Source organism: Anser cygnoides, chromosome 23 (genome assembly GCF_040182565.1).
Source record: "Anser cygnoides isolate HZ-2024a breed goose chromosome 23, Taihu_goose_T2T_genome, whole genome shotgun sequence".
In the NCBI taxonomy this organism is placed as follows: Eukaryota; Metazoa; Chordata; class Aves; order Anseriformes; family Anatidae; genus Anser; species Anser cygnoides.
In genome coordinates, this window is record NC_089895.1 from 4,959,000 (window position 1) to 4,984,624 (window position 25,625).

General features: G+C 59.6%; 2 protein-coding genes across 17 annotated transcripts in view; one reads left to right on the plus strand and one right to left on the minus strand.

The window, feature by feature from the left end:
- Nucleotides 1-14,909, plus strand: part of SAMD11 (sterile alpha motif domain containing 11) — a 221,908-nt gene extending 206,999 nt beyond the window's left edge. For all 16 annotated transcript variants that reach the window (XM_066982194.1, XM_066982195.1, XM_066982196.1 and 13 more), the window contains 6 exons: nucleotides 1,400-1,515; nucleotides 1,833-1,911; nucleotides 2,158-2,864; nucleotides 7,846-7,970; nucleotides 11,733-11,843; nucleotides 14,475-14,909. In XM_066982194.1, coding sequence (XP_066838295.1) covers nucleotides 1,400-1,515; nucleotides 1,833-1,911; nucleotides 2,158-2,864; nucleotides 7,846-7,970; nucleotides 11,733-11,843; nucleotides 14,475-14,723 — 1,387 coding nt within the window. In that variant the 3' untranslated portion in view covers nucleotides 14,724-14,909. The remainder of the gene's footprint in view (nucleotides 1-1,399; nucleotides 1,516-1,832; nucleotides 1,912-2,157; nucleotides 2,865-7,845; nucleotides 7,971-11,732; nucleotides 11,844-14,474) is intronic.
- NOC2L (NOC2 like nucleolar associated transcriptional repressor) overlaps nucleotides 14,893-25,625 on the minus strand; it is a 46,346-nt gene continuing 35,613 nt past the window's right edge. Inside the window, exons 17-19 of the mRNA XM_066982207.1 lie at nucleotides 24,851-24,986; nucleotides 20,371-20,514; nucleotides 14,893-18,450 (exon numbers count right to left, since the gene is read on the minus strand). Coding sequence (XP_066838308.1) covers nucleotides 18,320-18,450; nucleotides 20,371-20,514; nucleotides 24,851-24,986 — 411 coding nt within the window. The 3' untranslated portion in view covers nucleotides 14,893-18,319. The remainder of the gene's footprint in view (nucleotides 18,451-20,370; nucleotides 20,515-24,850; nucleotides 24,987-25,625) is intronic.

Here is a 25,625-nt window from a genome sequence, read left to right on the forward strand (position 1 = left end):
GAGCTAGGGGAGGAAGGAGGAGGAAAGGAGAGACGGGGAGACAGGCGGAGGAGAAGGGGGGGAGGCAGGGAGGAGGAGGAGGAATTTCAGAGGGGGCTCGCAGCCCGCCCGGTGCTGCCCATCAGCCTCTTGCAGCGTTTCGTGGTGATTTTCAGGGATTGCTGCACGGAACGAGGAGGAAACAACAACGGGAAGACCTAGGGAAAGGGCAGGCAGCGTTTCCTTGCGGTGTTCATTGGAAAGCTGGTGCTGCAGGGAGCCGTCTGCCCGCCTCACCCCCAGGTCTCACCCCCGAATTCTTCTCAGCTGGCTTTTCACGAGCCCTGGGGGCAATCCGTCCCGAGCTGGGACGCTCACCTTAGCACCCCTCAGCCCCACGGAAAGGGGGGGCGCTCCTTGCCGTGAAGTCGCCCGCGCCACCCCATTCCCTTTCTCTCGCCCTCCAGTCTCTCCCGAAGCAGACTTTATAGGGAGGCGTTGTAAAATGAAAATAAACGGCGCAGCACTTGGCTTTGCCTCTAGATGCCCTGGTGAAGGTAATAATGTTGTAAGTGGCCATCAAAAGGAATTAAGAGACATGCAGCCGGAAAGCAGAGATTTGCTTGCAGGCTCCCAGGACAGATTTGACTAATGGAAGAGACCTTGGCTCCTATTCCCTTCCTGCGTATTCTGTTTTTTTTTTTCCCCCTCCTATTTTTTTCTGCAACAAGCAAGCAGGCTCTACCTGCCTTGCTTCTGGGCATTGTCCTCTTCCCCACCCTCAAACCTGCCTCTTCCAGCTTGCCGGTCACTTTCCACCTTCCCCAGCTCCCAAAATACTCCTTCCCGCAGACCCCATGGCACTTTGAGCTCACGTCCCTCTCCCCAGCTCCCCTCTCTCCGCCTCACATCCCGCTTTTCTTGCCAGAACGGGGGATCATCCCTCATCCCAGCCAGGACAGAGATATCTGCGAGACATCCCCGTGATGCCTTCAGATCTTCACAGCCCCAGCTCCTCAGATCTAGAAGGACTTTTTGGTTGTAAGGGAGCTGAGACAGAAACCCAAGCTTGATGGGAGGCTTGATGAAAGGCAAGCACAACATCCTCAGCGTTGCGTTTGCCAGCTCTGGGCAGCCAGGGATGCTTTGAGCACCCAGCTGAGAGGAAATGTACTGGAGCAGGAGGGTGGGAGGCAGGTAGGACCTAGGGAGTTTTGGCTGATTTCTGCCCCATCTGGTTCTGCTTTTCTTTATTTACTATTTTCTCCCTCTTTTCAAGTTTTGCGTGTGGGAAATGGGCACCTTTCTTCTCTCAGTCCAGCCCCAAAAAAAGGGATGCTCTTCCTGAGCCAGGGTCCTCCTGTCGCTGCCGATGGAGCCTCCAGCTTTTCAACGTGGATTTCTTTTCTGATCCCCGCAGGGAGATATCCCACCCGCCGCCGCTGCTGTCGCCCCAGAACGCGCCCCATATCGCCCTGGGGCCCCACTTGAGACCTCCTTTCCTCGGGGTGCCTTCGGCCCTGTGCCAGACACCAGGTGAGTGCAGGAGGTGCCTGCGGTCAGCCAGGGAGGTGGGCAGGGTGACGGTGCTGGCTCTGGCAAGCTGTCCCTTAGCACAGGCACGTTTTCTGTGTTTCCCTGCTCTGTTCTGGCTGCCGTGCAGTGATGGGAGCAGGTTGCCTTCCTCTTTTACTGCCCCCCCACCCTCCCTGGCCCCGTGTTTCAGCACAGGGTTGGGAATGGGTTGGGTTTTGGAAGCTCTCCTGCTCAGCCCTTTGGAGAGCTCGCCCCGAGTGAGCAGGGAGTCAATGCTGGGCTGAATAACCCCGTATCGTTGTCCTCCCTGTCCCCAGGTTACGGGTTCCTACAGCCGGCACAAGCAGAGATGTTTGCACGGCAGCAAGAGATGCTACGAAAGCAAAACCTGGCAAGGTAAAGAGCGCGGAGGGCGAGCCCTGCCCTTCTTTCCCTGCTAGCAGGCAGAGGGCTGCGGGGTGCTGGGCTGGGGGACCTGTGCACAAGCAGCAGAGCGACATCCAGACGATCCCAATGGATCTGAGGGTGTGCGGACCGCTCTTGGAGATCCCCCAGGCTCTGCTTCAGCCGGGCTGCGGGTTAGCAAGTTCCTCCTGGAGCCCCCCCACCAGCGACCGTCCCCCTCTGCCTCTCCCCGCGCAGGTTGGAGATGTCGGCCGAGATCATCCGCCAGAAGGAGCTGGAGAACCTCCACAGGCAGCGGCTGCTGGCCGGCGACCCTCTGAGCCTCCACCCGGGCTTGCCCCCGGACCACCCGGCCCTGCGCAACGTGCACGACATCCCCGAGGGCCACCCGCTGCGGGAGGAGCTGTCCCGGCGCAACGCCATGCTGGTGCTGCGGCACAACAACGCGCCCCTGCTGTCCCTCAACCCCGGCGTCCCCAGCAGCGCCACGCCGCCCAAGGAGCAGCCGCGGCGGGGCAGCAGGAAGGCGGCTCAGCACCGCGCCGAGCCGCAGGGGCCGAGCGAGGCCAAGGAGCCGGCGGAGCCCCGCGGGGCGCGGGACGGGGCGCCGGACTGTAACGACGAGGAGATGAAGGACTCGGAGAGCGACGCGGACGTGAGCGACGAGAAGCCCGAGAGCCTGAAGGCGGAGAGCAGCGGCTCGGCCGCGGAGCTGAAGGAGTGCAAGGAGACGGGCAAGGGCTGCGAAGGGGCCAAGGAGCTGGGGGAAGGGGCCGCCGGCCCAACCGCGCCCTGCAGCTCGTCGAGCGCCGAGTCCCCCAGCCACTTGCTTGGGCCGGGCATCAACAAAAGTGAGGTGAAATACCTGCCGCCAGCCTCCATCCCGCCGCCCCAGCCGCTGCCCTTCGGGTTTCCCTACACGATGAGCCCGTACTTCCACGCAGGTGGGTGTGCCGAGCGGCCGCGGGGCTCGCTGAACGCGGGGCTCGTCCCCTTGCCGTCCTGCAGCACGCTCGTGGTGGCTCTTCTGCATCTTTTAATTAGAGGAGAGGCCCCCCCTTTGCACCAGAGCAAGTCAAGGGTGACAACGAGCACCAGCAGGGATGAAGCAAGGCCCAAGCACGTGAAAAAGGCGAGGGCGATGTGATGGGTTAAGGGACCTTGCAATTTCAGGGACCTTCTCCAGGAGCCATGGTTAGGAGAGATGTAAAGGCAGCTTCAGGGAGAGGTGACACAGATGACTGGCGGCAAGGTGCTGCCCTACAAAGGGACGGGTCAGAGGTTTTGTGCCTGGAAGGGAGGCCGGAAAATCAGGAAAGGCTGTTGGGCTGCGCTCGTCTGGTGTTTAGCCAAAATCGTTCCTTCCCCTGCAGCGACTTGCCCATCGGATGGGACAGGCAGGCAGGGAAACCACGACCAGCTCTCCATCATCCCCAGCCAAAAGCCAAAGCCCGCTTCGGCTAATAATAATTAGCGGAGCAATTAGCAGGAGGCAGGAGCACGCGGAGGGAGACCGGGGGGCACGGCACGCGGGGCGCCGAGCCTGCCTCCTCTCCATGCAGAGAGCCGCGGCGGCGGGGAGCGCGGCTGCCCGGCGCTCATTAGAGCTGCCTTCCAGCCAGGAAGGAGGAAGCGATTTTTCGATGACAGGCAGGTGGCCGGCGTGATAAATATTCCTGCTGCCAGGGGCTGCCGAGGCGTCCTCGCAGGAGCCCTTCTCTCCCGGCCATTAAGGGAAGAAGCACGGCTCCGGCGCGCGTCGCCCGCGCGAGGCTCCTCGGGGAGGCCGGGCTGTGCGCGGGCTCGCTCCCTCCCCCAGCAAGGCACGGGTTCCTGTAATAGCCCATTTATTATTATCACTTCGACTTTATATCACGAGCGTGTCTGGAGGCCTTGGCAGAGATGAGCATTTCTGATTTTGCTCCTGATTTGTGGAGCCCGCTCCAGGTCTCTTCCTGAGGGCGGTTTTGCTTTTGGCGAGCTTCGCTCGCGGTCGTGGCTGCTAAAATCCTGCCTGCTTGCAGGAGGGCAGCACCGGGCTCGGGCTCCCGTGTGCCAGGTGCCGTGTGGTGCCAGGAAAAGCTCCTGGTTTGGGATGAGGGCGCATCCCCTGCAGGTGGGGGAGCCGGGAGGAGAGCTCAGCCGCTGAAATACCGAGGGCTGCATTGATCCAAGCGCTGCAGGGACCCTGGGCCGTGCCAGGGTAATGTGCAGCAACAACAAAAAAAAACAACAAAAAAAAAAGGGTTTTGGCCCTTGAGGAGTGGCTCTTGGAGACAGGCAGGCAGGCAGAGCTGCACCAACCTCCCCCCTTGTGCCAAATAAATCCCCAAATACTTTGGAGGGCTGCTCTGCTCCTTTGGCCTGGCTGGTCCCGGCGTTGCGCCGCTGGTGTCAGAGAGTGCTGGCTTTGTGGCGTGAGACAGGTAACGCGGCCGTGGGCTGGGAGGCAGAGCGGGGAGAGCAGCAGCTGGCTGGAAATGACGGCCGAGCCACGGCGGCTCCTCCGGGCCTGCAGCAAGGGAGCTCCTGCTGCGGAGGCAGGGAGCCGCTCGGCGTCCCCGCTGGGAGGAATATTGACGGCAGGCAGAGCCGGGTCGATTCCCGCAGCCGCCTTCTGGGGACCTGGCGGCTGCCGCCTGACCTCATCTCGCCAAGGTTTCAGCAGCCCTGCTCCCCTCCTCCTCCTCCTCCTCCTCCTCCTCCTCCTCCTCCCGACGTCGACGAGGTGAAGGATGGAGCGTGCAGGAGGCTAAAATCCTCGCATCGATCCGGAGGCTGGAGAGCAATTAACGGGAGGCTGCCGGTGCTGCGCCGTGACCCGCACCCAGGGTGTGTAGGAAGGGGGTGCAGGGGTGGGTTTGGAGGGGGAGCAGTGCAGATCGAACAGCACAAACCCCCCCAAAGGGGGCTGCCCCCCCAGCGGGTCAGCTTTGCGCACCGGTCCCCCGCTGGCACCCGAATCACCTCCTGCAGCGCCGGGGGCAAAAACTTGTCCCCGCAGCTCTCCCTCACCCGTTCTGCCTTCGGCTTCTCTTCCAAAGCAGCTGGACGTCAGGAGGAGGGAGAAAAATTATAAATGGATTGCGGCCGAGGCGGCGAGGGCTTGTACGTGGACACCTGCCCACGAGCCCGGGCCGATGAATCCTTCCCGCTGCCTCCACGCCGGGCCCCATCTGGAGAGCTGCTCTGCAATCCATTAGCAGCCTCCCAGCCCGTCATTTATCACGGGGCGAGGCGGGGGGGGCCTGGCAGGGAGTAGCTGCTGCCCTTTCTGCGTGCTGGCGGGCCGGCAGGCCCCGGTGACATGTCATTATGGCACCAGACGGCGCGTCCCCTCGAGCCGCTGGGCACCCATTTGTTCTCATTCTCCGAGCTGCCGGAGCGGGGGGCAGCCCTCGGTGGGGGCAGGATGGGACCCCCCCGAGCAGCAAGCTCCAGAGCCCCGGCTTGGGGTGCTGAGTACCTGGGGTGCGATGGAGCCTGCTGCAGCCACGGGGAGCCTCGGGGCTTTCCTGCAGGGAGTGGGGCTGGTTTCCCACTGGTTTCACTGGGAAGAGGCGTCCTCCGTCCGGCTTTTAGGTTCCACACTGCAGGAATTGCTCGCAGGGCAGAGCCCGGAGCGTGGCTCTTTGCCTTCCCCTCCCACCAATATTTCCATCAGTCGGTGCCTGTGTTTTCCCGGTATAAACGGGAAGGGAAAACAAACTGAGATAAATCGTATTTCTCTGCGTGGGTACATGGAAAATCTTTCTTATTCCCACCCATTCCCTGTCTTGCCCTCGCTCTGTCGCTGTGCCATATGCCTGCATGCATCTCGACCTCCCCCTTGCTTTCATCTGGGGGGAAACGGGGGCAAAGGAAGGAAAACCAGAGAGGAGAGGGCTCGTGGGGGGGCTGCACTTGCACCAACCCAGCCCTGCGGGTGACGGCGGTGGCCCTGCACAGCACCCTGCCCCGGTGCGCGCTCAGCGCCGTGGGTACATGGCTGCGTCCCTGGGGGGGCTCCCGGCCGGGGGGCACTGCCCGGCCCCCTCCCCGGCTGCCTGCAGGGCTCGTTCCCGAGCACCGGGCGGCTGCGCTGCGATCCCTGGCTGGCTTTTGGAGCACGGAAGTGCCTCGTTTTGGAGGAGCTGGCTGTTACGGGCAGGTCCCCTCGGAGACGCTCGCTCTGGCTGCGGCCGGAGGCGTCTCGCCCCAGCGCTGCCCGTGCCTGGAACAACTGAGTGCGGCTGTGCTGCTGTGAGTGCGGCTCCAGTTCCTGCCCTCACCAAGCCGCGGCCGCCCTTCCAAAAAGCAGAAAGAGGATTGCCCTGCCCCGGGAAAGAGCAGCCCGAAACGGCAAAAGAAGCGGCGGGGGGAAAGCCCTCAGCCCTGTGGGTGTTTTGTGAATTTTAACAATGCTCGTCTCCCAGTCCGAGGAGCACCCGGAGCTGCCTGGACACCGGCGGGGTCCCGGCCGAGCCGTGGGCGCAGCGGGATCGAGCACCTTCCACGCTCGGGGTGGGGACAGGAGAGGGGCCGAGGGGTGCTGGTGCCCCCCGTGCGCCGGAGGCGGTGCCGGCAGCGGGAAGCTCGGGGCAGAAGGGCGCTGGAAGCGGTGAGGTGGCGTCTGCCGGCGCCTTGTGCGGGCTGCTGCTGGGTGGAAAGCGTCGTCCTGGCACGGGAGCACGCTCTGCGAGTCCTCTCCTTTCCAAGGTCCACCCTGGACCTCGGTGGCTTTGCCAGGCAGCTGCTGGAGCCCCCGTTTGGGGTTCCCCGGTTTGTGGCTCTGCCGTTTGCGCTCCCCACCAGGACTTTCTGGGTGCCGCTGTGCCCTCGGGCTGCTGCCGGAGGTGCCGACGGGCGCCGAGGAGCCGCAGCGAGGGGCCGTGTTCCTGGTGCTGCTCCAGAGCCTGGGGGACAAAACACAAACCTACAAAAAGGATCATTTTGTCAGGATAAACCCCCGGGAGAAGTATTTTTTGGGGTAATTTGTTGCTTCGTGCCCTGACGTGTAGCATTTATGTCCCTTGTAAACTTTCACCCTGCCCAGCACAGCTCAGGTCCTTGTCAATGACCCAGCTGACGCCGTGCAGCGGCGAGTTCCTCACGTTAATAACGCTTTATTTTTTTCCCCCCAAAGTGGCATTTCCTGGAAATGGGTTTCTTCGGTGCTTGTGTGCGTGTCCTTCCGTGTGCTGTGGGAGACGGGAGGAACCTGGCTGGCTCTTCCCTCCCTCCCTCCTTATTCCTGTGCCTCTCTCTCGGCTCTGTTGCGATGCCCCTGGGGGTGTCAGGAGCCGGGGGCACCCGCAGCGCTTCTCCCGTTGCCCCCGTGCCGCTGACACGGCTGGGACCCAAACACGCTTCGCAGCGCTGCCGTCTCGGCCAGCCAGGGCCGGTGGGACGGACGGACGGACGGACGGACGGACGGACACACAGGCGGGTGTCGGGCTGGGGACGTCTCCGTGCCGTGGGGCCGGGGCCGGTTGGCATTCGGAGCACGTAGGCAGGAGCGGGGCTGGGGGAGAGAAGCCCCCGGGGCAGGCGGTGTTCCGCTTTGCGGCGTGTGCAGAAACGCTCCTCGGGGGGTTGTTTTTTTGTTGTTTTTTTTTTCCTTCCTTCTTTTCGCCGCCCTCCCCCCCCCCATCTCTTCCCTGCAGCTGAAGAGCATTAAGCACATGAAATGCATTAGCTGGGATTTTTCCTTCCCCCTTGCCCGCCCCACCCCCCTTTCCAAGCTGGGGACCTCCAGGAGGAAGAGGCCTATGAATTGACCCTGCCCAGCGCTTTAATTGACAGGTCATTAAAGATGAATGTGCGGCTAGAGAAAAATATTCAGATTGCAGGCTAGTTGTTGTCCGTGTGGGATTTTAATGATTTATGTTTCTTTCTCCTCCCCTCCTTCCCCCCCCCCCCCCCCCCCAACTCCGAACGCTGCAGGCACCATGGGAGGTCTGTTTCTGGATGGCGAGGAGAGCCCCGCGCTGGAAGACATCAGCAAATGGACAGTGGAGGACGTGTGCAGCTTCGTGTCCAACTTGTCCGGCTGCACCGAGTACACTCAGGTAAAGCACCCTCCAGCCCCAGCAGCCTCCCGGCCGTGCCTCTTTCTCCTCGCGCTGCCCGTCCCCATGGGTGTACGTCCCGGAGCCCCGCGCTCCCCGTAGCTCGTGTTTCTGGCGGATCGCTAAATAACTCCTTGCTGCCGGTGCCGGCCCCAGAAGCAGCGGTGGGCGTTGGGGGTGGACAGCGGTGGGACACTGAGGAGGGAGAGGGTGGGAGCAGGGTAAAGCTGGGAGCTTTGAGCTCTCCTCCCGCGCCCAGAGCGCCGTGGGGCAGAGCAGGGACAGGCCCTGGTGTCACAAGCATCCCCGTAACCTCCGTGCTCACGCTTCGGAGTGATGCTGATGGTGATTTTTTTTAAGCTCATCCTAGAATTGCTGTTGCTATTCCATCAGCGCTGGGGGGGCTTCGTGAAGCCCGCTCGGTGTGAGGTCGCGAAGTGCAGTACAAAAACCAGCCCCGTGTTTTTGGCTTCCGCATCTGCTGGAGCCCATTATCAATGCCCCATTGAGAGCGCACCGACGGCGAGGGCGCAGATTCCTGAGCTGTCTGGGACAGCCTCGTAAAGGGGGTCCAGTGTGCTTGGAGGGGGTGGGGGGAGAAAGCAGCAGATAGAGAGGCAAAGGGCCAGCGCCGAGGACAATCCTGCCTTTCAGCAGAGACGCATCCGAGGCTGAGAACGGATCTCAGCAGGGAGGAAGGAGCAGGATTGGGCTTTCCGGACACGCAGCTCCAAGAGGAGCTTCCCCGACTGGCAGCAAGGGAGGGCAAAGCTCTCCTTGGGCATCCTGGCTGGTTGGAAGTTGGTTGCCAAAAAACCCCGTCCTCCAAAAAAAAACCCTTGCCTCTTTAGTGCGTCAGGCAGAAGTTGTGCCCCCCACGAGCCCTTCTGAGAAGGGTAAGGCTCAGCACCCAGCTCCTGCTAGGGCTGCGGCGTGCGTATGGGGCTCTACACGAGAGATTCCCTTTAGGTCCTGCTGGTGTTGGCGTGTGCCCTGCAGAGAGGTGCATGCACCTCGCCCCGAGGGGACGGGGAAGCTGGGACACAGCCTTTTATTTTCCATATGGAAACCTGGAATTGCCCCACAGCTCCCTTTAACTCCCAGGTGATGGGAGAACGTGCTTTCACTCCCCAATCTCTTTCCTCGCCCCCTAAACCCTGACGTTAATCCCATCACTACGTGCTTTGTTACCACCACCTGTAAACCAGGGCTGCTTCGGAGCAAACACCTGTGCGTGCATCCAGAGGCAGGAGTTAGGAAGGGGAACGCTTCTCATGGAGGTGCAGTACACACAGTGTTCCCTAGGAGGAAGGAGAGGGGTTTGGGCTCCCCGTGGCTCAAGGTGTCTGGCTCAAGGTTTTGGCTGGCTGGGGGCCTGCAGGGCGAGAGGCAGTGGGTCTGTGCGTGGAGGGGAGCTCGGGGACTGCTGCTGGTGGGGACGGCGAGGGATGGGGTCAGCACGTACCCGTGTGCTGATTGTTTGCGGGGCAGGGACGTGAGCCCAGAGGAAGGCTCCCGACCCAGGCACGCAGCTGCCCACACCAAGGGAGCGCCCTCGGCGCGGCGGCACTGCGCCCTGCCTGCGGGGCGCAGGCATTCCCAACCCCTGCGGGGATGGGAATAGGGGATGGGAAGTGAAGTCGCCTGGGAGCCGGTGGGAGGCGTGCAGGGATCCTTCACGCAGCCACCTCGCAGGAGGCTCATCCATCCAGTTCCTCCTTGCGTGCCAGCCCCTGGTGCACCGGCGGGGAGAAATCAATCGCTCGCCGAGACAAAGGTTCGGCGAGCTCGGCGCGCCGCGAAAATGTTTCACGATAACGGGGGTGGCTCTAAACAGCCTCGTGTCGTGCCCTCGCTACGTTGCGTTTTGCTGGGGGTGCGTGGTTTAAAGGGGTGGGTTTTTATGCGCCGCGGTTTTACGCTCAGCAGGTTTTTTACTCTGTGAAAACGCCGGCGTTTGGGGGGACCCAGCTCCGGGGCTGCGCGTTGCAGAGCCGCTTGTTCCCGTCTCCAAAGCCACAGCTGCCGGGGAGGTCTGGCACCGGCCTGCAGGCTGCTCCTGCCAGGAAAAGCCAGCGAGAGCATGGTGGTATGCGGTGCGCGTAGAGCCGCGGCGCAGGCAAACAGGAAAACTTGAGCAGAAAAAAACAAAAGTCGCCGTTTCTGCTCCCGGCCCCCACCGATCTTCGGCTTTGTCCCCGCCGCGGGTCGGGACCTGCGGGGCACCCGAGAGCGACGCTGTTCTCAAGCCGAGGCTTTTCGTGCCGGGTTTTAGCGCCGAGCGGAGGGAGGCGGTTGGCTCCCAGCCACGCTGGCTTCGCAGGAAGGAGAAGAAATGGGTATATTAAGTTTCGTGAGGTCAAGGAGCAGAAACACGCGCTGCAGTCAGGAGCGGCTTTGCTGGTGGAGTCCAGCAATAAAAAAAAAATAAAAGGTTCGCAGCAGCTCAGCTGCCGCTCCGAAGGGATGGCTCTGGGCTAGGGGCTGCTGAGAACGAAGCCGTTAGAGGAAGATGAAAATTCCCCTCGCCACTGTGCTCAGTGAGGGCACGGCTGTGCAAAACCACCACGCGGCGAGGCGGCAGGATCGGGCCCCGCAGGCGGCTCGTTTGGGCAAGCCTCCAGCGCGAGCCGGGCTGTGAGAACCGCTGCGGAGCGGAGGTGGGGTTGGGTTAAAAAAAACCTAAAAGCACAACAAAACAGGCCCTGAGCTGACATCCCCCGAATGCTGGCAGCTTCTGCTCGCACCGTGGAGCCCGGGCGTCCGGAACAAGCCCCGGGGGAGCCGGGTGCAAGCACAGCCCTGCTCTGCCTACAAGGACCGGGGCAGTACGCTCACGTAGCCAGCCCTTAACCTTTACAGCACCTACTAGGTGGAAAACTCCAGCACGACCCTGTCAGTTGAGACAGATGGAGGCAAAATAGGACTTTTTTTTCCTCCCCCCGGCTGTAAGACTGCGTTCAAATGGTGCGGTTTTGCACGGCCGGGTGCGTTGGGATGCCTTGCTATGAAATTGCCCTTTTTATGGAGTAGCCTGGCTGCCGTGGCTGTGAGGTGTGTGGCTGCCCTGCACCCGCTCTGCTTCGCTCAGCTGCCGCGGCGCTGCAGGGGGGATCTAAGCCTAACTGCAGGGGTAACCAGCAGCGTGTGCCCCACAGCGCTGGTGGCGTTTTGTCTGGCGATTTTTTTTGGAAAACGAGCAGCTTTGAGCAGGAAATGCGTGACCAAGAAGTTTCTCCTCCTCACCTGCATAGACCTCACTGCAATGCTGTTGGGCTGCTGGGGCAGCTTTTTCCAAATAGCCACGAAAAAAAAGGTGTGTGATGTAGGATGTGTCAAAAATTTAGCTTCGTATGGTGTCGTCTGTCCTTCTTCTGGAGTTGGGATAGGGCCTGGGACGTGTCTCATCTGTTTCTCACCCAGGATCATACGCGGTCAGCTGGGCTTACTCATCGAGGTGCTCTTACACATGGCTGGGTGCTGACGTGGGGGAATGCTCCTGAGCGAAAAGGGGAAAAAAATATCACCTCCCAGCCCAATATTTGAAAAAAAATGTTATTGGTTTATTAAAACTAGCCCACCCAACAACCTTCATGCACCTTGCCACGTCTCCATTTATGCGTTGGCTCCGGGCTGTGGATTCAGGATGTTTAATACGGGTGTGGTGAGGGATCTTCTGTCCCAGCTGTGGTGCAGCAGGCGGGGGGGAGCCCCTCGGCCAGCTCCCTGCCACTGCTGAGCCTGGCCCCTGGTTTCCCGCAGGTATTCCGCGAGCAAGCGATCGACGGCGAGACCCTGCCCCTCCTGACGGAAGAGCACTTGCTGAACAACATGGGGCTGAAGCTCGGCCCCGCGCTGAAGATCCGCTCACAGGTAGGACCGGTCCCACCGCCGGGCGGTACCAAGTGGCACAATTTAAGGTCGTCCCCAGCTGGAGCAGCGCCGTCGGGGGCCCTGGTTTAGTGACTCCCATTTTCCAAGCAATAATTGTTTAGTTATTTCATTTGGGTTTCGGGAGCGCTTGCGCTGGCCGCCAGAAATGGTGCATGTGCTCATCAGTCACGCAGCGCTTCCGAGGCAGACAGCACGGGCAGCGTGCTGCAAATAGCTCGGGACGGGGATGCAGAGGGAGCCTAAATCGGCCCCGCTGCGGCGAGGCGAGGTGCTTGTGGCTGGCCCCACAGCCGCGGCCCGGAGGGAGAGCAGCTGCAGCCAGACCGGGGAGGCAGGGGATGCCAAATCAGCTCCACCTGAAAATAGCCTGCAGGGACTTAACCGGGTGAAGCCATTTCGGGAAACGTGTTTTTGTTCTAGACTGACTGCAGGGCCTTCTGCTGCTTGTCTCCCTTGTGTCCCAGTGGCTCTGGGCAGCTCCCTTTTTGGGAGCTGGAGGCACCAAGGCATTTAGCAGGCTCAGCATCAGCTGGTGAGCGCTTTCCCTCCCCGGTGAGTAACGAACAGCCAGCTCTGCCCCTCCTCGGCTGCGCTAGCAAGCGCCTGCTGAACGTTTCTGTCCCGGGCTAGGCAGAGCTCACCGGGCTCGCTGCTGGCCGGGGGCCGTGCTTGTGGTGTTCACTTGCGCTGTGACACATGGGCAGTAGGAGCTGCGTTTGCCTCTGTTGCTTTAACCAAGTTCTAGGGGAACTGTATTTCCTTCCCAACAGACCAGTTTGCTCCTGTAGCACTATTACTTTAAAGAAATGCCAATCCTCCCCAAAACACCTTTATTTATTTATTTATTTATTTTTTCCTGACTTGGCTCCCAGCTGACCGTGGAGGTTTGCTTTCCTTCAGTCGGGTCACCACGACCCAGTACAGTTGTCTCCAACTGGAGCGTCTTTTGGCCACAAAGCTGGCCGAGCAGCTCTGCTACAGCTGCTTTTTGTTTTTTCCCCATCCATCCAACAAGCGGCAAACAGCTTCTGACACCCGGCAGGACCGGGCTGGGCTGTGGGGTGCCAGCATGCAGCTGGTTGTGCCAGCGCCACGCGTGTGCACGTCCCTGGGCTGCACGCGGAGCGTCACTGCCCTGGCGTAGCTGCCCTGATCCACGAGCTGCGCGTTTGTTAGATTATGTTAAAAACAATAAGAGAACCTTTACTGCTTTCCCTACAGCCCTCACTGTTTATGAGGGGGCTAATAAAAAGGTTCTGTGGGCAATTGTTCCCCGTGGGTCAATTCAGTAGGAAATAAAACTCTTATGTTTCTTAAAAACCAGAGAATGCCAAATAGCTCACAGACATACTTAGATTGGCTTTGGCTTTGCTGGGGGGGGGGGGGGGGGGGGGGGGGGGGAGGATATGAGATATGGGCTGAAGCTCGAAAAAGCCTGCTTCGATTTAATCAATAGTGTTTAAAGGTCTCTAATAAGGCAGGGGCTGGGGGGGGGGGAGTAAGTGGGGGAGCAGAGTCCTGATGTTGCTAACTGAATAATGCCCCAGTTGTCTGGTTTGAGCACAAGCCTGTGTTTTTGTTTAAGCCTAAATGTGAACCAGCTGTGTAGGTGCTGGAAAGTTGTGAGGCCTTTGGCCCTTGCTGGGAGGCAAGAACTGCTGCAGGAGAGCTTTCTCCGGAGCTGCAGAAGGGAGAGGCTGCAGGCTTACAGCTTCCTGCGCTGCTAACAGAAGCCACCCTGTAGCCAGATTTTTTTTTTTTTTTCCCCTCTCCCCCTCTTCCCATTAGAGCAATTCCTGCTCTTCAGAAGTGGGCACCATGTGCTGGCCTGCAGACAGCTTACTGGTGGTGTGGGGCTAGCAGAAGCGTTGTGTTCGATCAGTGGTGCCTGCTAATGGGCTCACCGACGAGGCAGGTAGTGCCAGCTGGCCTCACCCCGTACTCGAGGCAGCTGCCCACGGGGTGCCCCCAAAGCCTGGTGCCGCAGGGCGCACAGGGACGGACGCTTCCCACCGCTGCGTTTCAGCTGGGGGCCACGCAGAGCACCGTCACTTGGCCCTGCAGCCTTACCTAGGTATGGGCTCCAAGCGCTCCAGGTTTCCACAGCCCCTTTCTGAGACCCCCGAGCATTTCAGGGGCTGGATTGGGGTCAGCAGTGGGGGTTCAGGCTTGCTTGCAGCCTGGAACTCAGCAAGGCCTCCAGTGCTGGACACACGCAAACCACATCGCAGGGGGAGGTCCTGCGCTGCCCATCCCAGCACGTCTTTAGCCTGTGAGAGGTGAGCAGGGCTCCAGCTGCACATTGGTGCTCTTTATGAGCCATGCACCAAAGCGCCCAGCACAACACGGAGCACGCCGGCACAACAGAGCCCTTTAGAAAAAGGGAGGGGGGAAGAAATCTTCCCTGGTCTTCTCCAGTATTTCACCAAGGGGGTTTTGGTGCATCAGGAGTAGCAGCTCTTCATTCAGATGGCGTAACCTAGCCTTTCTTTTTTGGATTACAGCCCCTGGGACGCGGCAGGACGGTGCAGCCCCTGCGGCTTCCTGAAGCCGGGTTGCACGCACTCAGCCCTTTAACCCCTGCGTTTACTTTCTGTTTTTTTTCGCTAGGTCGCCAAGAGAGTGGGCAGAGTGCTGTACATGGCAGGCTTCCCCATGGCTTTCCCTCTGCAACCCCCCGGTTTGAGGCCTCCGGAGCGGGACCTGCCCCCCGCCGACCTGCGGCCGTCCTCCACGGGCAGCGTGGCCTCGCCCTTCAGCAGCGGGCTGCCCTCCGCCAGCCGCATCTCACCAAAGCAGGAGAACGGCAACCCCGCCATCCTCGCCGGGCTCAACGACACCACGAAACCTCCCTCCTAACTGCAGGCCGGCTCGGGGCTGCTGCTGGAACTGAGCTTCAGTGGGGGAAAGCGAAGGGACCGCGGTGCGAGAGCAGGAGAGCCTCCCTCAGTGCGCGACGCGGGAGCGAGGAAGGGAGGTTTTTACTTCTTTTTTTTTTTTTTGGATGCATTTGCTTTTTTGTTTAAAAAAAAAAAAAACAACAAACACGGACGTTTTAAAAACTGTAAAAAAGGGAAGGAAAGAAAACTATCCAAAGACGTATCGAGACGACACGAGTGAAGAGGAAGATGATGCTGGAGGCCAGCAGCGGTTCCCCTTCCCTTCCACACCCCTTCGCGCTCACCAGGCTGATGGGGAGCTGGGGCCGGGGAGGAGCGCTCCTCTTCGCCTTCCGAGCCACACGGCTTTCAGGAACTCCTGGCAGTGACTCCGAGCAGGGCCAGGGACCGGGCACTGCTCCTCCCAAAGGTACTCTGCGCCCCCGAGCGAAAAGCAACCCACGGAAACGGCAAGCACCCGCCTTCCCGAGCAGCTCCTCCTCCCTGGAAACTGTACTCAGTTCCTCATTCAGGTGTCTATGCATCTCTAGCGACTTTTAAAACAATACCAAAGACAGACAAAAAAAGAAAAAAAAAATAGAAAAAAAAAAAACCTAAAAGGCAAGTTCCGGTCCATGTTTACTTCAGTGTGGATGGTACGGCACAGGCGGCTCGCTGCCGTCCCTCGGCTGGGGGCTGCCCTCTCCCCGGCGCCTTTTCCTTGCAGCACACACCCGGGAGGACTCTGCCCGCGCTCCAGCCCCGCAGAGCTGCTTTTTTTTTCCTTCGTTTTGTTTTAAATAAGAAAAAAAAAAGTGTGTGTGTGCTTAGGTGGGACGAAGGGTCACAGGCCTCACTCCAGCGTGGCCCTCTCCCTCTGTCGCGTGTACTACGGACTCGTTTCTACATTTGGTTTATTTTTTTTTTTGTTTGTTTGTAGGGTTGGTTTTGTTCCTTTTAAAGCCTTGTTACAGAGGTGGATGTAGTTGCACATTCTGGCCTGCTGTGGACCATGAGACGGATACCTGTGCGTTCCCAGAGGAGGGGGAGGGATGCTGGGGGTGGGGGGGGGGGTCAGGCTAAAAACCAAGGGGCAGAGTTTTTACTACTGTGAATGAGATGGTAACTCCTGGGGGTGACCCCCTGTGACTTGTACAGTTGTGAGCAACAATCACATGTGGTACTTTTCTCTCTCTCTCCTCTTTTTTTTGTTTAAACGTTGCACGTGCTGCCGTTTTTTTCTTACAAAATAGCTTGGTGGTACATTAGCTTCTTTATATTGTAAAAAAAAAAAAAATTGTCATTATCCATCACATCACGATAAAAATGCTTTCCAGCAATCAGTTTAAATAAAAAAGAAAAACACTTAATTTACAAATGGTACCTGGCTTCCTGAGCCCCTCGTGGATGGCTGCTTTACCCAAGAAGCCTCCTTTGTTGTGTGCACGCTTACCTGAGCCGTACGCATCACTGCCGGGGGTGGGAACTTGGTGTTAAATGGCAAAAAACTCCTTGCCCAGCTAAGTTAAGGGAAATGAGGAAGAAACAACCTCTTTCTTTTGGAGGAGAAGGTAAGTTAAACCTTTTTCTTGTAGTTCGGGCCCTACAAGCCTCATCCCCGCAGCCACATCGCGGGCTCCCAGCTGTCAGTGCCCGGGGACACCGGCTGCGTTACCAGGTAGGGAACCTCACTCTGGAGCAATCCTGCCCCCTGCTAAAGCAGCAGGTGCTCAGCCCCCCCCTCAGGGCGCTCTAAATAATAAATAAATAATAATAAATTATTAATTTCTGAAGATCCTTCCTCCTCCTTACGGGACAAAGGGTATCTGGGTGCATGTTTAGGGAGGACAGGACTAATAATTATTGTAACTACAGCTGGGGGAAGAAAGAAACCACACCGCCTTTTCTACCCCTAAGCTCCAAAAACCATAATGAACTGTGAAGGAAACAGAACCAGTTCCCCCACAAGGCTACTACAGCAGTGATTTACCTGTTTACCTGCATAGCAGTGACGTTTGAAAGCAGAACAGGAGCAGCACTGGGTGCAGGGCAGGAAGAGCGTAATTACAGCTTCACGTACACCGAGCTGTTATCACTTACGGGTGGGGTGAACGGGAGAACACCAGCCAGGCTACAAGACACGTGGCTTGACTGCTCCTTTTTATCTGCAATAAGGGAACGTTTCTGAGCTGTGGTTAGTCCTGCGCCATGAAAATAGAACTTTAAAAAAAATATATTTTAAATGTTTTAAAAAAAAAAACAAAACGTCTTCTTGTGGTGTGCCTGGAGGGGAACACGTAGGCAGTGCAGCAGGCAGCGATGAACAGGCCCGTGCAGGCAGCTTGGCCACCCCAGCGCTGACAGCTAGCTAGTGGCCTCACTGAACGGGGACAGAGGAATACAGATAGCATTTAGTCCTGCCCCCCCATCTTCCTTTCAAAAAAAAATAATAATCTGCATTAAGGAAAAAATGCTCTTGAAAGGCACGGTTAATTTTCAGGAGTGATTTTGTCAGATACACTGAGAACACTTAAACTTCTACCACTCAGCAAATCCCCCTATTTCCAGTTTACCTGCCAAAGAAACGTTTCCGAGCTGCCAGTCCTGCAAACTCCGGCCTCGAGAGAGCTGTTTCCGTTTTCCCAGCAGAACACGACCTGGAGCTGCGCGGTGCCCTCCCTCGAGCACCCCTCCTGCAGGAAGACCCAGACCGAGCTGCTCCCCGCTGCCGTGGGCGGCCGGTTTGGAGGGTGGGAGCGAGGCAGGCTGCCCGAGGCGTGCTGCGGTCCGACCGCTGTTTGCAGGGCTCACAGCCAGCAGCCGGGCGCGTTCGCCGTGCTACGGTGCCACCGCGGGCGACAGCGGGACTGTCACAAAGCACAGGAGCAGCCTGGGTGCCCCTTGGCTCACCAAGCACGCGGATCCTGGGTATATCCAACAAATCCTGGGCAAATCCTACATTTTTTTTCTGATGTGAAAAGCCTATTTCCTACGTTATTAGCTTTGCCTCTTGCTCCACGCTGCTCGCGCACCCTCCCTTCTCCGCCCACATCCCAAGGCTTATTATTTCAGGTTACCGTACACTTGGTATCCTTACAGCCTGCCTGATCTGACCGAGCTGCCTCTGACGTTGCCGGTAAAAGCTTTCCGCTTGCAGCGAGGACACAAAGCCCTAAACGCTCTGCGCACTCCTTGAGGACCCTTGGCTAAAGAGAGGGTTTGGGGCAAGGGCCCGGAGCAAAACGGGGGGGCTGAACAGGCAGGAGGCCCCTCAGACACAGGGTCTGCTCCTTCCCCTGGCCAGCAGAAGCTGAAATGGGACCCTACGTTATTTAAAGCAGGAGATTTAAATGAGGGCTTTTTATTACCTACGCCGAGAAGTTTTACTGGCTTTGAAGTGCCCAAAAACGTTACCAAAAATATATAGTCGGTAGAAAAAGCTTGAAAAGTCCAAGCAGCTGCTTTGCCGTGTCACCGTTAACAGTCCTTGGTGGCACCTGGGGCTGGGTCCCCCCCTTACCACCTCCTGGAGACCAGCTGGGGGGGTCCGGCGGGGCTGTAAGGGCCAAGAGGTGCTCAGTCCTCATCGGAGAACGCCAGGTCCTCCACAACGTCCTCGTCGCCTTGGGCCAGCTGCTGGAGGTCAGCCCGCGACAGCCCCCGGGGGCCGGGCCTCTGCTTCTGCTTGCCCTCCGTGCTGTCGTCCTCTGCGGGTGGAAAGAGAGAGAGAGCGCGAGGTGTAAATCCTGCTTTACTGGGGGGCAGGTGGAGGCAACTCATCGCTAATTAAGCCCAGACACTCGTTAATTTATTGGCAGCGCTGCAGCTCCCTGATAGCGGTAGGTGAGCGCTGCAGGGCGCAGCACCGGCAGTGAGGAGCTCGGGGAGGGAGGGGACGAGGCAGGCAGTGCCCCCAGCCCTCTGAGCAGCCTTCCCCCTTCGGAGATCCCCCTGGGGGGGCGAGGAGCTGACAGAAAGGAGCTGTCGCAGGTACCTGCAAGACTCCCAGATGTGAACCTGGCCCCGAGCTCCCTCCTTTTGGAGCGGTGTTTTTAATAAACACAGCGGAGAGCTGGTTTCTGGGGGCTGTGCAGGACTCTACACGTTCCCCTTCCCGGGGCAACCTCCCAGAAGCGGGGCTGGAGCTCCCCTGGCCCTGCGGACCATCCCGCTGAGCCCCTGCCGGCACCGTGCTGGCTCAGCGCTGCTCCCTCGGAGCCTCTTGCTCTCCCAAAAGGACAAAAAGCCACCTCCGGCTACCCGGACCGGGCTGGGTGCTCAGGACAGCTCACGGTGAAAACCCCACCGGTGGCACCAAAGCACCAGGTCTCCCAGCCCCCAAGGGAGGCTGCTTTTCCCCAAGCGTGCCTGCGTGCAGCGGTGGGCAGGGAGGAGCAGCGCTGCCTCGTTCTCCTTGCCAGCGCTGTCGGAACTCGCGCCGAGCCCCCATCTATTCCGGGCGACGCGGCTGGGCTGTGCGTGCCAAGCCACAGCCATCTGCCACGCTAAATCAGGCAGGTTTTGCTCTCACTTGGCCTCTTTCCCCCTTCCTGCTCTCGTCGCTCCCCAAACTGGTTAAAAACAACAAAAAAAAAACCAGGCTGCACACGGGAGCTTTTTGCGGCTGTTCCCCGCAACCGCGCATCACACCCAAAGGCAGGCAGGGGCGCAGAGGCTTGGTCCTATAAATCCCAGGCCTAGGCAATGGCAAAAAAAAGAAAAAAAAAAAAAAGGAAAAAAGAAAAACGGCAAAGGAACAGCAGAGCAGGCAGAGGAGCCCTGGCAGGCCCAGCTCCCGTCTGCTCGCGTGGCAGCGACTTGGCAGAGGCAGGCAGGAGCGAGCCCAGCGCGGGCCCTGCGCCCTGCCGGGGTGCAGGCGGGCTCACGAGCCGGCTGCGGCTCTGTGCGAGGGACAGGAGGGGCTGACACAGCTGCAGCAAAGCCTCCAGCCCCCCTGGTGACACAGCTGCTGCTCGGTAGCCTTTAAAAATACCACCCTGGGCTGGCGGCCTCATGCTGACACCCACCCCTGCTGCTTCTCTGGGTGGAAGTGGCCAGGCAAGGAGCAAAGCCAGCGGATCGAGCAGAATGCGTAGTGTACGCTGGGAATAGCACTCACCTTCAGCACAAAAACCCCAGGTGAACGCAGGATTTGGGACGGGAGCCCCTACCTGTCCTGTCCCGGTAGGAGCTGCTGAGAGGCAGCAAGCACCGCGTTAGCCCTGCGCAGCGCCCCGCAGCCCCGAGGAGGAGCACGCCCTCCGCACCCCGGCGCCTGCAGAGAGCCTTGAAGCGAGGTTTCTGCGCCCCGTGGGGCTGCGCTGTACTTGCCGAGTCTGTTTGAGCCTCTCCGCAGGAGGCCCCTGCGAGGAGATGAAAGGGGCTGGTGGCTTGTGAGAGCAAGGGCTGCGCAGCCCTTAACCCCTTCGCTCGGCGCGCGCTCAGAGCTGGCGGGTCTCCCCGCGCGCGTGCCGAAATCCCTCCTGCCACCCCGCAGCTCGCGAGGGCAGCACAGCGAGGGCAGGGGAGGCAGCTCCTTCGTAGGAGAGCCCCCGCGATGCAAAGGAGCCTGCGGCTGCCAGCGCTGTCAGCAACGCCCTTCCCCTTTTCCTAGGAGCACTACTCACCATCGGAGTCGCCGTCGTCTTCCAAATCTTCCTCGTCCTCCTCGACTTCATACTCGCCCTCGTCATCGTCATCGTCCTCACCGAAGTCCTCCTTGCTGCTTGCTTCGGAGCTGTCATCTGAGGCCGCTTTGGCTTTGGATTTCCCTGCAGGTATTTTTACAGGGTAAACGGAAAATCGAGGGCAGCACAGGGCTGTGTGCAGGCAGGGCAAAGCACCACCACCCCGACACGTGCTAAAGGGGAAGTTCACCACTCGATTTCTCCTGCCACATCTCCCCAAAAGCCTTTTTGGCTTACACCGGAGCCCAGAGGAGGATGCACAGCACTTCAGAGGCCCCTGCTAGAGGTCAGGATGGCCGGGACACAAAAAGGCAGAGAAATCACCCCGGAAGCCCCAGGCTCTGCGGCTCCCTCCTATTTATTGAGCACCGCGGGCGCAGCACCCAGCGCTGGTCATGAAAACGCCTTTCTGCCCTGCTGGGGGGGGGGGCGTGAAAGGTAGGAGAGGAAGACGGACAGAAAAACATGAAGAGAGAAGTGGGCCTACTGAAGAGACTTGAAAAAGAAGAAATAAGCGACGAAGAAGGTCTGGTTCCTTCACCTGCACCCCTCAGTGGTTATTTGCCACTGCAAATGGGCAGACCCCGATTCAGGGCATCCTTTTACACCCCTTTTAGCCCTGTTCCCCCTGACAGTCACAAGGAAAAGGTGCAGGACCGGACGCCCCTGCAAACCCCCTCTGCAGGTGGCTGGGAGGGAGCACGCAGAGCCTCGGGGCCTCGGGAAGCGGGCTGCTTTCCTCCCCCTCTCTCCCTCCTCTGGACAGGGATTTCACCACGCATTTCAGTGCCAGCAGACACCGACATGTGTCCCCAGGGAGCAGAACCTCCAGCCACCGCCGAGCTAAGCCCTGCTCGCCTGCCTGCATCCCAACCTGCCTGGGCAGCCGCTTGCTCCCATTTCAGCCCCTCCGCCAGGCAGGCGGCGCGCATCCTTCTCCCGCCGCGCTGCTCGGCATCTGGTTTTTTGCCCCGTCCTCCCTCCTCCAGCAGCTGACCCGTGCCGCTCGCTGAGCCGGGTACGGAGCCATCAATAAGCTCCCTGCCATTGCCGCGCTGCCACCCATCCGTCAGCCCTGCCGGCGGCCCCCCGGCCCCCCCCCCCGGGAGCTGGACGGCAGCGCTGCTCGCCGCGCCGCGGCTTATCGATGGGCACCTGAGCGGCTCCGGCGAGGGGAGCGCGCTCATCCATCACCCGGAGCCTGCGACGGCACCGCCGGCTCGGCTGGGAGCACGGAGAGAAACCAGGGGCGGGCAGGAATCGGTGTCGGGCTGTTCCTGAAGGCTGGGACGCAGGCAGAGGTCGCTACGAGGGGATTTACTGAGCTGCAGCCTCCTGCGCCCCTCCAGCGAGCTGGGATCCTGCCGCCCTTTCCACCAAGGTGCGCAGGTCCCAGGGTAGAAGTCAAGAGTTGGGTTGGTGGAGGCAGGAGCACATCCAGGAGACGGTGTCGCGCGATGTTTAGGGCGCTGCAGGGCTCCCCTCTTCCTCCAGATCCTCCAGCTGAGGGCACGAAGCAGGAATTTTGCCACCGAGTGGTTCTCCTGCCAGCAGATGGGAACGCCTGGCCTCTCCCTACACACCCCCGGCCCCCAGCAGCCCGGCATGAAATCGATGTAACGTGATTACGTGCGGAATAAATGAAGAAACCCGCCCCAGTTCATTAGAGGCACGCCGACACCTAATGCGGGCAGGTCCCGGGGAGACGCCGCGGCCACGCCGCCTCCTCGCCTTTAATTGCCTCGTGCCGAGGCCGCCCAGCGCCTCTGCCCAAGCCGTTAGGAATTTCCAGGAGCCTTTCCTCCCGGAGAGCCGTCAGCTGGTAAATGAGAGCAACGCAGGAACCCCCCCGCCCCCGGCACGCCGCGCAGATGGAGCAAACCCACGCTCCTTCCTCCCCGCCGCCTGCCTCGTCCCACCCTTGCACGCTCGGAGGGCCCTAAAAACGTGCAAACCCGTTTCTCTCCCATCCTTGGACCTTGCAGAGACCCAAGCCAAGGGTTTTTCTCCTGCCTGCCAAGATGCTTTCTCCCTCCCGAAGGGCAGCTTGTCTTGGTTTTGTGTTTGCCACCACCCTGCCCCCTCGGGGGGGGTGCTGGGGGTGTCCTTCAGCTCCGCCTGCACAGAGCGCGAGGCGAGAGCGGGGGGAATCTCCCCTCAGCCCCGCCAGATTTAAAACACAACTGCAAATTCATTGCTCTCCTTCCTTCCCCGCCACGCAGCCGTGCCCGCTGCACGCACCAGTTCGCTGCCTGCCGTTTATTCCCACCCGGTTCCCAGCCCGGTGCGGAGCGAAAGAAAGCAGCCGGAAGCCCCTGAAATAAGCAGGAGTGCTGGTACTGATGGAGCAGGAGCTCAAACCGCGATGAAAACCATTAAAAATGCTCCGTACACTTCTTAGCAGGGACCCACAGATCCCCGAGGCTCTGGAACTGGCTCCTTCCAGCAAGGACTCCGACCAGAGCCTCGCGTGCTGCTGCCAAGCCTCGCTAACAACGAGCGTGGACGCGGCTGGGGATGTTCGACCTGTCAAGGGAGACCCCCGTTCTTCTCCCCATCAGCCCTGGGACCCCCGAGGCGTGCCCTTGCTCCCATCCCCGGGGCAGGGAGGCTGCGGCTCACCAGCCCCGTCTCTTCCTGCCCCCGGCTGGAAGCGGCGCTGCCTCAGGAGGGCTGGTCTGCTCCCACCGCTTCCCAGATGCCCCCCAGCGCACCAGTGTCACGGTTTCACAGCCCCGGCATCTCTCCTTCTCGCTTCTCAAGGCCGGCATGGCCAGCAGCCCCAGCTACGTTCCTTGTTTCCTCCCCCTGAAGACCCATCCAGGGCGGCCTTCTCTTCCTGCTGCTCGACGTGTCTCTCTTGGGAACAGCTGGAAGCCGATTCAAGGCGACCCCAAGTCCCTCTCCACGACTTCCCCTTCGCCTCGTTTGAGGCTCGGAGGCTGTTCCGCACCCCACGCGGGGCAGGAACGAGAGCTCATTGCGCGCTTCTCCCCAGACGTGGGCGCTTTTCCCCACCTCTCCGTCCTCTGCCCCCTTCCCAGCGAGGAGGCACGCCGCTGCCCGGAGGGGACGGGGACGTCGCCCTGCGCCGCAGCACAGCCCTGCTGCTCCGCTCTTTCTCCACCCAGCGCCTCCGGACTCGTGGCGGGGACCCCGGCACGGTGGCTCCTTGAGATGGAAGATGCCCCCCCCGGGGGCCCGTTCCCTCCCAGCAGAAAACTCCCCGCTACGAGCAAAGACTGCGGGGAGGCGGCTGGGCCAGGAACGCTGGGCACTGCTGGCACTGCCGCGCTGCCACACGAGGTGTCACAGCGGTGCACTGCCTTTTTAGAAGCCACTGGGGCTTCTCCAGATTCTTCAGAGGCACCCATTTGTTTGGCAGGCAGGACAATGCCACATCTCAAGGACGTATCTCAGCAAACCGCCCTGATGTCACACTGATCCCTTAGACTTGCCCGTTCTTTGCTGGGGCACCGACAAAAATCCACTGACTTCAACCTCAGCGCGAGTTTTCTGACCGTTTCTTCCTCCTGTATCACAGAAAGCTGCGAGGTGGTCACTGGTCCTGTGCTAAGGCTCAAGACTTGTGCTCACGCCCCACAACACGTGCCACGGACTAGGACTTTGTCTGCAGATCCCATCTCCAAAAAGGAAAGCCCCGTGTTCCTGCGAGCCTCCCTGCTGTCCAAATGGCAATGCATTTCGAAAACCCGCGCTATCCCAAACTTCCCGAATCGCAAACGGGACGTCCAAGTTTTCCTCAAGCCATGTGGGCAACTTTTTAGGCAGGTTCCACAATTTGCTACGGCCCCCTCGTGGTCAGAGCCAGTGAGTGGCACCGCTCCATTTTCTCCAGAGGCTCCAGACTTTCTTGGCTCACCAAGAATACTTTGCAATGTCACCTGCTGGAAAATAAACTCACCCAAAGTGCATGCAAAGAGAGGATAACCGCTCTTCCATCAAAGGTTCTCGTTCCGGTAACCAGCCCCTGGGATAGCTGCTGTTTGCAGTCATGTATACAATGAAAATCAAGCACGCTGCCAGGTAGGACAATGTCCTTACTCCTCTTTTACACGTGGGGAACAACAGATGGATTTCTGCACCTCCGCCCACCGTGCAAAAAAGGCAGCAAACACTCCGATGTTCTCCAAGGTTTTGGGTCAGGTATGGAAAAAAAAAGGACTAATGCAGAACCCATGGGTTTAAAATGAGCTGGAGCGACAAAGTGGGAGAGAAAAGCCTCCCAGCTGCCTTCTGTCGCTCTGAAAAGCCACCATCGTGCTGTGCTCCCTCTCCACGTCAGCCTACCTTTCGAATTGAACATGGCTAGCACGCGTCTCCCCTAGGGCAGAGCTGTACTGCCCCACGTCACAGAGAAACCCGGACAGGAGAGGCGTGCCCAGCCCTGGAGCCGTACCTTTGACAGCAATCCCAGTGTTCTCCTCATCAGAGTCAGTGTCCAGCTCAAACAGCTCCTTGAATTCCTTCTTATCTTCCTCCTTCCTTTCCTCTTGCTTCTTGCGTTTAATTTGTGGGAAGTTCAAGTCTTCAAGCTGGAAAAAAAAAAAAAAAGAAAACAAAACCAACGGTAAGAACGACCTTAATTTGTACTTTTGAACACAAAACGCTGAGCGCAAAGGCAGGAACTTGGCCTTGCCCTGTCTGTGGAAGCCACGCAGCCAAGAGCAGTTGGGTCTGCCTGCTGCCAGCCAGGAGGCAGATCTGTGAGTCCATCACAAAGCCGAGCGCAAAGCACCGCTGCTCCCTTGATCTTTACCCAACAAACCACTCGTGCTACGGGCCGCTGGTACCTCGGCACGGTCACGATGCACGGCACCCCTGCCAAGCTGCCCGTCCTGGGGCTCAGCACGGAAAGCCCGGAGGGATACAGGAAGGGATACCTCCGAAGAAGCAGTTTTCCACCAGTGCCGAAAGCCGTGGCAGCTCTAGCAGGCTGTCTTCTTGGCTCTAGACTTCAGCCCGGCTGAATAGCAAGGTGCTGAAGGTGCTCAAGGTCTGCCTCCGCCACGGCTTGCCCTGTTGCTAGCCCTTCTGGAGATCAACGGGCCAAGCCTTGCTGCTGCAGCCACGGCCAATATCAATGCCATTAAGTACTTGCAATTGACACCACCTCGCTGCTCTTTACACCTCTCCGGAGGGGGATTAGGGGGAGGATTTACTCGCCAGGGCTC